A 15347-nucleotide genomic window follows, 5' to 3' on the forward strand; every position below is an offset into this window, starting at 1 on the left:
TTTTTAGTTTTTTTTAGTTTTTTAGATGAAAAATTTTTTTAGTTTTTTCCTTTTTTTCTTTTTAGTTTTTTATTGGTTTTTACCTTTATTCTAGCTTATTTTTCAGTTTTTTCCTTTTTTTAGTTTTTTTTTAGTTTTTAGTTTTTTTAGTTTTTTTCCTTTTTTTAGTTTTTTTAGTTTTTTTAGTTTTTTAGCTTTTTTATTTTTTTTATTAGTTTTTAGTTTTTTTGTAGTTTTTGCCTTTTTTTAGTTTTTTTAGTTTTTTAGCTTTTTTATTAGTTTTTAGTTTTTTTTGTAGTTTTTGCCTTTTTTTAGTTTTTTTAGTTTTTTAGCTTTTTTATTTTTTTTATTAGTTTTTAGTTTTTTTGTAGTTAGTTTTTTTAGTTTTTTACCTTTTTTTAGTTTTTTTAGTTTTTTTAGTTTTTTAGCTTTTTTATTTTTTTTATTAGTTTTTAGTTTTTTTTGTAGTTTTTGCCTTTTTTTTAGTTTTTTTAGTTTTTTAGCTTTTTTATTAGTTTTTAGTTTTTTTTTGTAGTTTTTGCCTTTTTTTAGTTTTTTTAGTTTTTTAGCTTTTTTATTTTTTTTATTAGTTTTTAGTTTTTTTGTAGTTTTTGCCTTTTTTTAGTTTTTTCAGTTTTGACGTCACCTGATCCAGTTTTTTCAGGTGACGTCACCTGATCCACGATCCACAGATCCACAGATCCACAGACAACTTATTTTTATATATATAGATATATATATATATATATCTATATATATAAAAATAAGTTGTCTGTGGATCTGTGGATCGTGGATCAGGTGACGTCACCTGAAAAAACTGGATCAGGTGACGTTAAAACTGAAAAAACTAAAAAAAGGCAAAAACTACAAAAAAAACTAAAAACTAATAAAAAAAATAAAAAAGCTAAAAAACTAAAAAAACTAAAAAAGGCAAAAACTACAAAAAAAACTAAAAACTAATAAAAAAGCTAAAAAACTAAAAAAAACTAAAAAAAGGCAAAAACTACAAAAAAAAAAACTAAAAACTAATAAAAAAAATAAAAAAGCTAAAAAACTAAAAAAACTAAAAAAACTAAAAAAAGGTAAAAAACTAACTACAAAAAAAACTAAATACTAATAAAAAAAATAAAAAAGCTAAAAAACTAAAAAAACTAAAAAAAGGCAAAAACTACAAAAAAACTAAAAACAAATAAAAAAGCTAAAAAACTAAAAAAACTAAAAAAGGCAAAACTACAAAAAAAACTAAAAACTAATAAAAAAAATAAAAAAGCTAAAAAACTAAAAAAACTAAAAAAACTAAAAAAAGGTAAAAAACTAAAAAAACTAAAAACTAAAAAAAACTAAAAAAAAGGAAAAAAACTGAAAAATAAGCTAAAATAAAGGTAAAAACCAATAAAAAACTAAAAAAAAAACTGAAAAAACTAAAAAAAGGCAAAAACTACAAAAAAAAACTAAAAACTAATAAAAAAAGTAAAAAAGCTAAAAAACTAAAAAAACTAAAAAAACTAAAAAAAAGGTAAAAAACTAAAAAAAAAAAAAAATAAAAAAAAACTAATGAAAAGGAAAAAACTGAAAAATAAGCTAAAATAAAGGTAAAAACCAATAAAAAACTAAAAAGAAAAACAGGAAAAAACTAAAAAAAATTTTCATCTAAAAAACTAAAAAAGGTAAAAACTAAAAGAACTAAAAAAGAAAAAAATAAATGACGACACTCAAAGAGAAAGCGACCAGGACAAAAGGAATGTTCGATTAGCAATCAACAAAGCACCGGGACACAGGGAGTATAAATGACGACCAGGACATAAGTAAAAAAAAAAACTAACAAAACTAAAAAGAAGGTAAAAACTACAAAAAAACTAAAAAGAAAAAAAACAAACTAAAAACTAATAAAAAAACTAAAAAATCTAAAAATCTAAATAAACTAAAAAAGAAAAAAAGGAAAAAATAAAGGAGAAAAACAAAACTATAAAACGAATGTATATACAGACCGGGACACCGGGATACAAATGACGACCGGGACACAGGGAATATAAATGACGACCGGGACACAGGGACACAACTACAACGGAGACACCGGGGGAAACAGGGGGATATAAATGACGACCGGGACACCGGGGCAGGGAATGGTCGATTAGCAATCACCATCAACAAAGCTCAAGGGCAATCACTAGAATCATGAGGTATAGATCTGAATACAGATTGTTTTCCCATGGACCATTATATGTTGCATGTTCAAGAGTCGGTAAACCTGACAATCTATTTATATGCAAAGACAATGGGACAGCAAAGAATGTTGTATATTCGCAAGTTTTACGTAGTTAAAACCATATATATCTATATTCATATATATCTATATATATTCATATATATTCATATATATCTATATATATTCTATATTCATATATATCTATATTCATAGGTGGGACATAGGGACACAACTTCAATGGCGCGTAACTATTATGGCGCGTAACGACTTACGCGCGCGGGGGGGCTTGGGGGGTTGCGAAGCGCCCCCACCAACTAGGTGTTGGGGTGGCGCGAAGCGCCACCCCAACAGCTAGTATATATATATATATATATATATATATTTCTTTTCACCAAGGGACTTCGTATGGAAGGAGTAGTTGTATAAACTTTGGAGGGCAGCTCAGTAGATTTGAAATTTAAAGGTATGCTGTCCTATTGGAGGACAAGCAGCCTCCCATTCCGCACCTCTTAATCCCCAAAGAAATCTGATCAAAATTTGAGATAGCAATTTTGTTTGGTATAGTTAAAAGATCCTTTAACTATGCATCAAGGGATGACAACCTCCCGAGGACTGTGAAATTATGTAATTCGTCCATTGTTTACTTACAGTGTTTGTTATTGGAAGTGAGGGGAGACAGGTTTGACCTAAGACTGCTAAGGGTATTAAAGTAAAGCTTTCAGAGAAGGAGGAAGGGAGTGTTGAATTAAATCAAAATACACTTACGTGCATGCAGGTTGTCAAAAGGGTATATCTCAAAAATAGCCGAGGGTGTAAAGTCGGAATTTTCAGGGAATGATAAGCAGGATGATAAGAAGACTTCTGAAGGTTCAGTTTATGATGACAGTTATGTGTGGCCGGATATTTTGTAAATCTGAAGAATGATGTGTGATTAATATTCTAAGGCATTCTAATGAACCAATTAGATCAGCACATTTGCGCAGAATTGAAGAGCTGGTAATTTAAGCTATTGTAGCCTTTGGCTCCCTAGCTTCTTATTAAATAAAAAAAACAAGTTTTTTTAACTGAAAGTAAGGAGCGACATTAAAACTTAAAACGAACAGAAATTACTTCATATATGAAAGAGGCTGCTTCCTCATCAACGCCCCGCTCTTTACGCTAAAGTTTGACTCTTTCTCTCAATTCTTCTTTTTAAAACAGTAAACAACTTTAGCGTAAAGAGCGGGGCGTTGATGAGGAAGCAGCCTAGCTTCTTATTAAATAAAAAAAACAAGTTTTTTTTAACTGAAAGTAAGGAGCGACATTAAAACTTAAAACGAACAGAAATTACTTCGTATATGAAAGAGGCTGCTTCCTCATCAACGCCCCGCTCTTCACGCTAAAGTTTGACTCTTTCTCTCAATTCTTCTTTTTAAAACAGTAAAAAACTTTAGCGTAAAGAGCGGGGCGTTGATGAGGAAGCAGCCTAGCTTCTTATTAAATAAAAAAACAAGTTTTTTTAACTGAAAGTAAGGAGCGACATTAAAACTTAAAACGAACAGAAATTACTTCGTATATGAAAGAGGCTGCTTCCTCATCGACGCCCCGCTCTTCACGCTAAAGTTTGACTCTTTCTCTCAATTCTTCTTTTTAAAACAGTAAAAAACTTTAGCGTAAAGAGCGGGGCGTTGATGAGGAAGCAGCCTCTTTCATATGCGAAGTAATTTCTGTTCGTTTTAAGTTTTAATGTCGCTCCTTACTTTCAGTTAAAAAAACTTGTTTTTTTTATTTAATTTCTGAACGTTTTTGAATCAATGCATGTTTTGATTTTGGCTCTCCGCAGAGGAATAATTAAAACGAAATTTGCATATTTTTATTTTTGGCTAAATGGCTTTTTCATAATTTTGATCGAATGATTTTGAGAAAAAAAGAGCGGGGGAGGAAGCCTAGTTGCCCTCCGATTTTTTGGTTAATTAAAAAGGCAACTCGAACTTTTAATTTTTTACGAATCTTTTTATTAGTAAAAGATTTACGTAACTTATAAATTAGCTTACGTAAAGAACTTGTGTATTCTCATATTTTTATTACATATATGAGGGGGTTCGCCCCCTCGTCAGTACCTCGCTCTTTACACTAAAGCTTAAATTTTGTCCCAATTCATTAAGAATGACCCCTGAATCACAAAAGCCGTAGAATAAATAGTTGAAATTACTAAAAATACTTTAGCGTAAAGAGCGAGGTATTAGGAGGAGGTGAGCCCCTTCATATGGGTAATAATTTCTGTTTGTTTTAAGTTTTAATGCTGTTCCTTACTTCCAACTGAAAGAACTTTTTCATATTTATTTTTTCATTGTTTTTTTTTTTTAAATAATGCTAGTAAATCCTGCGCTCCCTTCATAGAGATTTTCTTCCCGCGTGACAAATTATCGATGGAAAATTCCCCCAGCATATCCCCCTCTTCTCAACCCCTCCCCCCAACCAAAAAAATCCTCCTGAAAACGCCTGTACACTTCCCAGTAATCATTACTATATGTAACCATTGGTCAAAGTTTGTAACTTGTTGCCCCTCCCACGGGGACTGTGGGGGAGTAAGTCGTCCCCAAAGACATAGTTATAAGGTTTTTCGACTACGCTGAATAAAATGGCTATCTCAGAATTTTGATCCGTTGACTTTGGTAAAATAATTAGCGTGGGAGGAGGCCTAGGTGCCCTCCAATTTTTTTGGTCACTTAAAAAGGCCACTAGAACTTTTCATTTCCGTTAGAATTAGCCCTCTTGCTACATTCTAGGACAACTGGGTCGATACGATCACCCCTGGGAAAAAAAAAAAAACCAAATAAACACGTATCCGTGATCTGCCTTCTGGCAAAAAATACAAAATTCCACATTTTTGTAGATAGGAGCTTGAAACTTCTACATTAGGGTTCTCTGATACGCTGAATCGGATGGTGTGATTTTCGTTAAGATTCTATGACATCTAGGGGGTGTTCCCCCTATTTTCTAAAATAACGCAAATTTTCTCAGGCTCGTAACTTTTGGTGGGTAAGTCTAAACTTGATGAAACTTATATATTTAAAATTAGCATTAAAATGCGATTCTTTTGATTCAGGTATTGGTATCAAAATTCCATTTTTTAGAGTTTTGGTTACTATTGAGCCGGGTCGCTCCTTACTACAGTTCGTTACCACGAACTGTTTGATAAGTAACAAGTTTAGTTACTCTGTGCTTTTGACGGGCACATTAAAGTTTCTTGCTGGTGTTACTAACTGATGGCCCGATCGGTTTGGTCTCAAAATGGGGAACTAGAACTGTAATTTTCGTTTGAGCAAGTCCTCTCTCGATATTCCGTGACCATTGGTTCGATACGATCACCCTGGAAAAAAAGGAGAAAAAAAAACAAAACATAACTAATAAGCACACATTCGTGACCTTTCTTCTGGCAAAAATTACAAAATTTCACATTTTTACAGATGGAAGCTAGAAACCCTTATAGAATGGTTTTCTGATGTGCTAAATATGATGGTACGATTTTCGTTAAGATACTTTGACCTTTTAGGGGCGTTCCCACCCTTCTTAAAAAAAATTCTATACAAACTTTCTCAAGCTTATAGCTTTTGATGGGTACATGAAACTGGATGAATTTTGTGTATCTGGAGTTTGCATAAAAAGCCAATTCATTTGATGTATCTATTGTTATCGAAGTTCCGAGTTATCAAAATTTCCACAGGACGGCATTATAGACTTGTGCAATATGTGGTCCCCACTCGAGAAGTGAAATTAGGTTAATTGTAATGCAATTTACAAAAGTATGATGGAAATACAATACTTTAATGACAAAATTATGAAAAATGGAACAAAGAATTATGGCAGGGGGGCCGCACAAACCGCATGATATTAAATACCTAACTTAACCTTAACCAATCAAAATAACATCTCTGTATATTAAATATTTAATAAAAATATACTTACAACATAGATTTCAACTGATCCTAAGCTAATTTTCTTCATTAACTGACAGGTAGAAACCAATTATTATCTGATCTATAGATCCAAATCCTCGAGTGTGTACCAAATAATGCTCAAGTACCTACAAGATTTCCACGACTTGAGTGGATAAGTATTTCTTGGAACTAAAGATTCCCTACTGAAAATCTGGAGAGCCGTGACAGATACAGTTGCTGACCAAGCTTGCCTTGCAACTCTGTCATGTGATTCCTAGAAACTGGCTTGATTGCCTAGCGGCTGAATCATAGGGGCTGTGCAGAGGCGCCATTTGGGGAGGGGCAGTGGTGGGCAAATGCCCACATGCCTCACAGCCGTAGAGGGATCTATCATCTCATATTTTTATCTCATATTTTATCTCATATTTAACTTTTGCAAGGATGATTTCATAGACGTTATAATTTCAGCTTATATCTGCTTTAAGACTATTTGTCATTGCCGTAAAGGGATATTTCAAAAAAAAAACTTCTCATATTTAAGTTCCACAAGAGATTAATAATGAATAGATGTTATTATTTCATTTTGATTTGAACTTTGCCCTTGCTGTATAAAGGTGGACAAAATCCAGCGTGATCCAAACTGTCGGGTCATATACGCTCATATATAAATATCAAACAATTCATTCGAGATCACTGAAATTCAAGCAATTGGCGCAAAGCAAAGTTTAGCAAGAATCGCATAACAAAGCTGGACTGTCCTCTTCAAGTTCAAGCCAACACCCCACACAATGGTCTATGATGTATGAAGATGTACGAATTCATTTTATTGCTTTTGATGCAAAATTTTGGATTCTTTAAACTTGCTAGACATTTCTAATGTAATCTACATTTGACAGTTTTTTTTCTTAGATTTGTATGGGGCATTAGTCTGCGAATGTGTCAGCACTGGAATGCAAGGAAAATACTATGAGGATGGAATTAATGATATAAAAGTACTATCAATGAGACAAACTAGCCTTTGTTTACTCATAAAGAAACAATTTCTTGCGATGAATGGTTAGGGGTCCTATCTAGATTACAGTAAGAAACCATCTGTCTTTTTCCTTTTCTTTTTCAAGTTATTTGAGTAAAGTGCCTTCCACCACATGAAGAAGCTTTGCTTAAAAGTTAGACATCTTATTATGTTTTATGGTTGATTTAAACAAACGATATCATAACAAATACATCTGTCAAATGATTCGCCTATTTATGCATGATAAATTGTCTTCGTTTATTTTTTCAGGTGACGGTTGTACACATCGACGCAATTTCAAAGAATGCAGCCGATGATAAATTACGACAACTAATTCGGCGTTTTGGAGATGTCCATGGTGATCGGGCTAAAATTATAGTCCTGACGGGTGACGTCAATTTCTCCACCGACCTTGCGGATTTAAAGCGAAGGTAGGAGATACGAATTAAAAGTGCCATTTGGACCAGGATAAGCTTGAAGGGAGATTCGTATCTTCTAACTAAATAGCGGGATAACCTTTGTAAAATAAATGTATAGTCTATTCTGGCTTATAGTATCTATTCAAAAACCTGTAAAATATGGTCTTTAAGTTAGAAACAAATAAGTGTAACCATAAACAGAAGAAACAGTGCGAATAATGCTCGACAATACACAATAGAGAAAAAAGATTCTAGTACGAATAGCTACGGAAAATCCTTGAAATGTGTGATATTCGCTCTATTTTTTCGCTTTTGAAATATCAAGACATCCTTCTTCAAAATCAAGACACATTTATTGAAATGACTCTATCTAAAACCAAAAACATACGTTTTCCTCCCCTCTGTTCGTATTCACAAGTACGGTCTTAATTATCTCATTATTAATGATTTAGACGACGACTAAAAAAGAAGATGTACAATATCTAAAATTGAACAAAAGCTAAGTGGAGTTTTTCTATTTTGGGGTGGACAAATTTGAACTTTTTAAAACCTTTTCTTCTGAATTTTAGAAATTTGTTGTATGTAAGTCTTCTCTTCCTCATGGTTTTACAGGTATCTCCATCTTGCTAAAATCTTGAGAGTAGAAAGAGCAGTATTAAAACCTAAAAAGACAAAAAAAATGTAAAATTTGGTTTTTGAAAGAAAAAGAAAATAATATAGGCCCGCCTGAATAAATAGAATCTAATAGTACAGAAACCAAGTAAAAAATATTTTCAAATTTACAAAAACTTGAATTACCATAATTGAACAGATTGTGTTTTCATTATGCAGTTGAAAAAAATAAATACTGCTCGAATGTCCAATAGTTAATTTTCGTTGCATTGCAGAATATTTGAAACGACCAATTCAGTTTCATTTGTCTAATATGCAATCAATTCTTGTCAATATTTTGCTACTTTTAGATCATTTCCTTTCCAATGTATAGAAATGAAATTGGCGAACCATTATTCACCAAAGTTAAATTTTGCCAATTCAAATAGTACTTAAGCAAACTAAACAAATTGCTTGAAAGTTATCGATTCATGCTCTTAAAGTTTCGGGATATTTGGAGGATCAGTTTTCCAAATTTTTAAATGAAAGGGTATAAATAAGTTTTCACTACAACTATTAAACAATATAAAAAATAAACTGACCGTCCAAAGGATATATGACAATTTTAGTAATTTTTTATTTATAAGGTTATCGATTCAAGCTATCCATTGTTTTGTTTCATTCTTTATTTCAGGAAGAAATGTCAAATCATCTTGCTTCATAACCGACACGCCACTCGATCTCTATTGCTTTCTGCATCAGAGAATTATTTATTTGAGGAGATTGTACAGAGAGGGGTTACTAACGTTGCTGAGGTAGGGATTGATTCGTGAATTACGCTGTGATTTGTTTTTGTCTTTACGATTTTTGTTTTTCAGTGTGCAGGAACTAACGCCCAATTCCATATCGGAGTCTAATCACCTCTTCGTCTGTCAATATTTCTACCATATTAACAGCGGGATATTATTTGACAACCTTAGTTTCAAGTAATATTGTCGATTTTGTCAATATCAAATTCCAAGGTCGGTGACGAATCATCAAGCGGGCTAATTAATGATGCTGTGATTCTTGCTTTAAAAAAGGGGGAGGGGCTAAGGAGAAAAAGTAAGGTAAACGGCAAAATACAAAAAATCGTACTATAGCCTTCTTTGATCACGTGGATTTGTTAAAGGAAACGATTTTCCTTTTCTTTTTTGCAATATTTGACAAAATTTGACAGCCTTATACATACAGCGTGTTACAATTTAATTTAATATACCCCAACGGTATCAGAAAATGTCTTCTTAACACCATTAGCCTTATTAGTAGTAATGATAGCAGTATTAGAAGTAGGAGGGGTAGTATACATATCGTACCTTTTGTTTGATTCATCATCTCCATAGCATGCACTGAACGATTTAACTTAATAATCTAATGTGCTTCTGAGGTATAGTTGTTACAGCCTTTTAATAACCTGTAACCACATAGCGTGTTTCATTTTAGTTCACTATCCTCTTCAAATGTTCCTTAAAGTTTCACTGTTATACCCTTAGCTTCAGTAGTACTAGTAGCAGTCGTTGTAGTAGTAATTGTAGCAGTAGTAGTCGTAGTAGCAGTAGCAGTTGTAGAAGTAGTTATAGTAGCAGTAGTAGTTGTGGAAGTTGTTGTAGCAGTGTGCCCATTTTGCATTTTGCCTATTTCAATATCCCACTTAAAATGTCCTGAAGTTTTTGACTTTATACCCTAGACCATTCCCGGGATACTGTTGATATGCTCCTTTGACAACCTAGATGTATAGAGTGTTTTTATTTAGTTCATCATACCTCTAAACATTCCCTGAAAGTTTCAACTTCTTACCCTTAGCCTCAGTTGTAGTCGTTGCAATAGTAGCAGTAGTTGCAGAAGTAGCTACAACAATAGTCTTAGCAGTATGCACAGAGTACCTTTTGGTTAGTTCAACGCCCCTCTCAACACGCCCTGAAAGTTTTGACTTAATGCTCTGTGTTTTGATTTACTTGAACATCAAACTAAAAGTTCCCTGAAAGTTTCATCTTGATATCCTTCAATTCAGCAGAAGTAGTAGCCATAGCAGTTATAATAATAACAATATTAGTAACATGTATGTATTGCCTTTTAGTAAGTTCAACTTCCCCCTCAACATGCTCTGGTCAATCGATCATTTCCCTCGTCATTCCCTTAAAGTTCCAACATAATATCCTCAGTCATTCTTGAGTTTCTTCCTTTTGACAACCAGTATGCACATAATATGTTTTGATTCAGTTCAGCACTCCCCTCAACATTCTCTGATAGCTTCACTTAAATGCTCTTGGTCTTTTTGAACACCAAAGGTCAAACATGTCCTCTTTCCCAATAACAAATACTATACACAGACAATGGGCAAATCGTATAACTTATAGCCCTTGCTATGTGGACTGTGGGGGGCTGATATCCCCAACATCCCCAGAGACATAGTTTGTGGACCTTTCAACTGTGCTGAACAAAAGGGCTCTCTCAATATGTGGTTTGATTGGATGTGTTTGGAGAATTAATGGGCTTGGGAGGAGGGTTGCTGGGCCTCCAGTCGCTTTTGACTCTTAAAAGTTTCTATGATAGCGCTGCGCTGCCTATGATATTGCCTATATGCCCTTTTGAAAACCTGTATGCATAAAGTTTTTTTCGTTTAAATGAAACTCCCCCTAAATGTTCACTTAAAGTTTCACCTTGATACCCTTAGCCTCATTAGTTTCAGCAACCGTCGTAGTAGTATACACATAGTGACTTTTGGTTAGTTCAAAATCCACAGCAACATTAAGTTTGTACCCTGAAAATTCAGATATATTAGTGTAAGTCATTTCTGATATTCTCCTGTTACACTCTTTTGACAATTTTCATCCTCATAGCTCGTTTTGATTTAGTTCAACATCAGTCTAAACATTTCTTGAAAGCTGCACCGTGATACCCTTAGCTTCAGTAATATATAACAGTAATTGTACTAGTAGTAGTAGCAGTTGCATTAGTAGCAGTATGTACAAGGTATTTTTTTTTTCAAAATCCCCCTCAGTACACACTGGAAGTTTGAACTTAATACCATAAAGCGTTATTGAGGCATTGTTCATACTTCCTCTTAGCAACCTATATGTGCATAGTGTCTTTTGATTTAGTGGAAAATTGTTTCAAAATTTTATCGTTAATACTCTTAGCTTTGGGTTTAGTAGTAGCAGTAGTAACAGCAGAAGGAGTAGTAGTACTAGCAGCAGTAATAGTAGAAGTAGTAGTATTAGGATGCGAATATTGCCTTTTGGTTTGTTCAACACTCCCCACAACAAGCCCTGTGTTTCAACTTCACACACAAAGCCGTTCCTAAGATATTGCTGACACGCCCTTTTGAAAACCTGCTTGCAGACGGCGTGTTATGATTTAGTTCAACTTTCCCCCTCAATATTTCCTGTAAATTTCACATTCCTACCGTAAACCATAGTTGTAGTAGTAGTCACAGCAGTAGTAGTAGTAGGAGAACTAGTAGTAGTTGCAGGACTAGGAGTATTATTAACAGTAATAGGGCTAGCACTAGAAGCAACAGTTGTGTTAGGATATTGCCTTTTGGTCAGTAGAACACCCCCCCCCCCATCAAGCCTTGGAAGTTTCAACTTAATACAATTAGCCGTTGCTATAATATTGTCGATATACCTTTTTCATAATTTGTGTGTTCATATTGTGTTGTAATTTAATCCAACTTCCTCCTCAACTTTTTCAGAAATTTTCATTTTAATATTCTTAGCACTAGTAGTAGCTACAAAAGAAGTAGTAGTAGTATTAGAAGTAGCAGTTGTAGTTGTATTAGTAGTAGCATGCACATATTGCCTTTTGGTCAATTGATTTTCCCCTTTAAGTATTTTAAAAGAAAATTGCGAAGAAAGGGAGAAAACGTGGACAATAAAGAGCCAGTGAAAAATTGAAAAATTATGCAAATATTTCGCTCAAGACCTCCGCTTGACCGTCCTCAGTGCAGAATAAAACTGATAAAAATATAAAAACCAAACCCTAAAACAAAACACAAAACTAAAATAGGATGACCCTTTCTGAGTAATGGTAAAAGGGGAACTCCTTTCACCGTTACTAAGAAAGGATCATCCTATTTTAGTTTTGTGTTTGGGAGGAAGAAAAACATTGATAGTGATTTCCATGCAAAAAATGATTTTCATTGTTGTTCTAGTCAAATGACTACAAGTTTCCCGTACAAGGTTGTGGGCCAAGGTAATTCCAATGGTGTAATTTTTGTTTCGATTAATCTTCATTTTTAGGGGCTTTAGGCTATGTTTTTGGTTACTGTGGGCTGTGATTTGTGCTTTACTTTATTGCAGCTACCGCTGAAACCTTGTTAATGCCCAGTAGAGGCACTTGTTGATGCCATATGACATTCCAATGTGGCGCTATAAATGACTATTTGTAAAAGTCAGATGATATTTAACATTAGATGAGCCCTTATCCGTTTACATACGGACATCCCTCCTACATAATGACCCAGTGACGAAAAAGGTAAAGCAAAGGGGCACATCAGCGCTATCCCTGCAAGGGTTTTCAACGATGGGGATTTTAATGGTATTTTTACTTCAATTTGACATCATGTTTGAGAGGATTCATGCTCTTTTGGAACTCTTGAAAATGTTTTTCGTAATTGCAAATTATTGTTGAGTTGCATATGGGCTAAGGTAGAAAGGTAATATAGTATATATAGTATAGATTCTACATAGTGTATATTGTATAGGCCCTAGTCTAATATAACATCCTTATATATTGACGGAAAAGCGTCAACTGTAAAGAAATTTACCACCGGACAGTTTTTCAAACGCGTTTTTAAACTTCAGTTATGATGGGTCGTGGTTGGTCTCTGCGTCGGCCCTGCAGTGTGTTGCTACAGCCATAAATACCTTCCTTTTTGCGTGACGTACTCTTTTAAATTAAACATTTACGGTCCAAAACCTGATGCATCACTCATACATATTCATCTTGACCAGAACCGTATTCTGAAGTTTGGCTCCGCAGGGGAGCTGAACCGATTTGTAGGACATGGTTCTCCAGGAGAACTTTTCCCTTACTTTGTTATACTTTTGCAATTGAATTTACATTTATACAGCTTTCCGTAGAAAAAAGTAAACAAACTCATAATGATTGCACAAATTTAGATTTTATAGCTGATTTATAGTGTGAAGATGTAGTTAGCTTTCAGATTTATCAACATAAAAAAAAAAAAATCCTAGCGGACAATTTTTCTAACGCCTTTTTAAAACTCCTGTTACAATGGGTCGTGGCTAAGCTCTTTAATTGAGCTTAGCTACTGTGGCAACCATGATGACATAAATAGCGTCCGTTTCGAGTGACGCAATCTTTTCAATCAAGAATTTAGTTTCCGAAACCTGATGCACTACTCATATTATCCATCTTAACCAGAATTGTATCCTAAAGTTTGGTTCAGCCAAGCGCTAAACTCATTTTTACGAGAGGGTATTTGCTTGCTTTTTTGTAGTCTTTCGCATGCATTTATAAGAAATTGTTCTAGAAAAAAGCCATAAAGGTCACAACCATTGCGCCAATCTGTATTTTATTTTAGCTATTTTGTTATTTTGCTTTTTCTGAAGATTTCCTTAGTAAAAACCCAAATAAGTCTTTGCTATTCTCAAAATACCAAGCTCGTGCCTAGTAGCAAGTACTTCGCTGGAGATTTTATTTATGCAGAAAATTGTGTGTTTTTTTTAAATTTATGTTCTGTTATCCCTCTGACTATTTAGCGAAGAAATATACGAGAGTCGCTCGTCAAAATTATACTTCATGCAAAGAAACTCTACTTTTTCCAGCTGAATGTATAAAAATATACGATTTTTGTAGAGAAAAAAAAACCATCTGTGGCATGAATACATTTGCTCCACATATAATAATAATAATAATAATAATTTATTTATCACCCACTTTACAAAAACAGAAGTTAAGTGGAGTAAAATACAAAAGAAAAACAGCAAAAGTAATACAAGAAACAAATTTAATCACATACAGAAAAAAGACGGATAAGGCGATGAAAACATCCTAGCCTATAAATCGCTTCAATAGCTAGATTGGCAGATAATTTTTCGAAAGCACCAGTAATATCTGTCGCACAATACTTTTTAACCAGTTTTGTATTCCGGTAAGAACGAGGTAGATATAAAAGAAATTTGCAGTACCGGTAATAATTTATACGAATACGTTTTAGATCACCAGTCAACAGAAGTGGCCTAATACCAGAACAGAAGAGTACAGAATGATCGCAAAAATTTCAGTAAAGCCGAGTTAGCGCTCTTCTCCTATAGTGTCCACGATTTGCTACAATCTTAGAGTAACCGAGCCTCAGCTTATCACTAATATCTTTGACAGCACGAGACCGGAGAGCATTCATAGAATCGCAAACTGTTATACCAAGCCAACGAAACGATTTAACACGAGGAATACTAAAACCACCGCAGTGTAGTGAATCTGAACAATTATTACCGTTGAAAACAAGAAACTCGCACTTGTCAATATTTAGGTACAGGCCGATATCGCGGAAAGCAGAAGTAACTGACTTCACTGAACGGGCAAGACCAGACTCAGTTTGACTAATCAGAAGAAGGTCTTCCGCATAAGCCAGATATGAGATATCAGATGGTCCTAGTAGGCACGTAGTCGATATTTTTGATAGTACATTTTCAATACAAGCATTAAAAATATACGGCGAAAGAACTCCCCCTTGTCTTACACCGCAACGAACAGGGATATGACCAAAATAAGAATTATCTAATGACTTAAGGCGAAGGTAAGAATGGGAGTACCAAAAACGAAGCACGTGAATTACCGACGGATTTACTCCTCTCTGGCATAATGCTGTCCATGCTTGAGTATGACAAACACTGTCAAATGCTTTAGACAAGTCTTGGGTTGCGAAATGAAGTACACGACGAGTGCGATGGGCATCTTTTAATAAAGAAGTAAAAGCACGGTGAGCATGCTGACAGCCTAGCTCCGATCTAAAACCAAATTGATTATCATCATTTAGAGCAAGCTTAGTGATATAAGGTTGTAGGAGGTGTTCAAAAAGCTTGCTAAGTGTACAAGCTACCGTTATTGGCCTATAAGAACTACAAGAAACCTGATCTTTTCCTTTTTTTAGAAGTGACGTAACGCTACCGCATAAGAACGAGTCGGGCACACAC

At 34.0% G+C, this 15347-nt stretch overlaps 1 protein-coding gene across 2 annotated transcripts in view; it reads left to right on the forward strand.

Moving 5' to 3' along the window:
* Positions 1-15347, forward strand: part of LOC136033725 (meiosis regulator and mRNA stability factor 1-like) — a 169892-nt gene that overhangs the window by 14655 nt on the left and 139890 nt on the right. For both annotated transcript variants that reach the window (XM_065714616.1, XM_065714617.1), the window contains exons 3-4: positions 7409-7569; positions 8843-8963. In XM_065714616.1, coding sequence (XP_065570688.1) covers positions 7409-7569; positions 8843-8963 — 282 coding nt within the window. The remainder of the gene's footprint in view (positions 1-7408; positions 7570-8842; positions 8964-15347) is intronic.

The sequence above is a fragment of the Artemia franciscana genome, chromosome 12 (genome assembly GCF_032884065.1).
Source record: "Artemia franciscana chromosome 12, ASM3288406v1, whole genome shotgun sequence".
NCBI classification, from domain to species: domain Eukaryota; kingdom Metazoa; phylum Arthropoda; class Branchiopoda; order Anostraca; family Artemiidae; genus Artemia; species Artemia franciscana.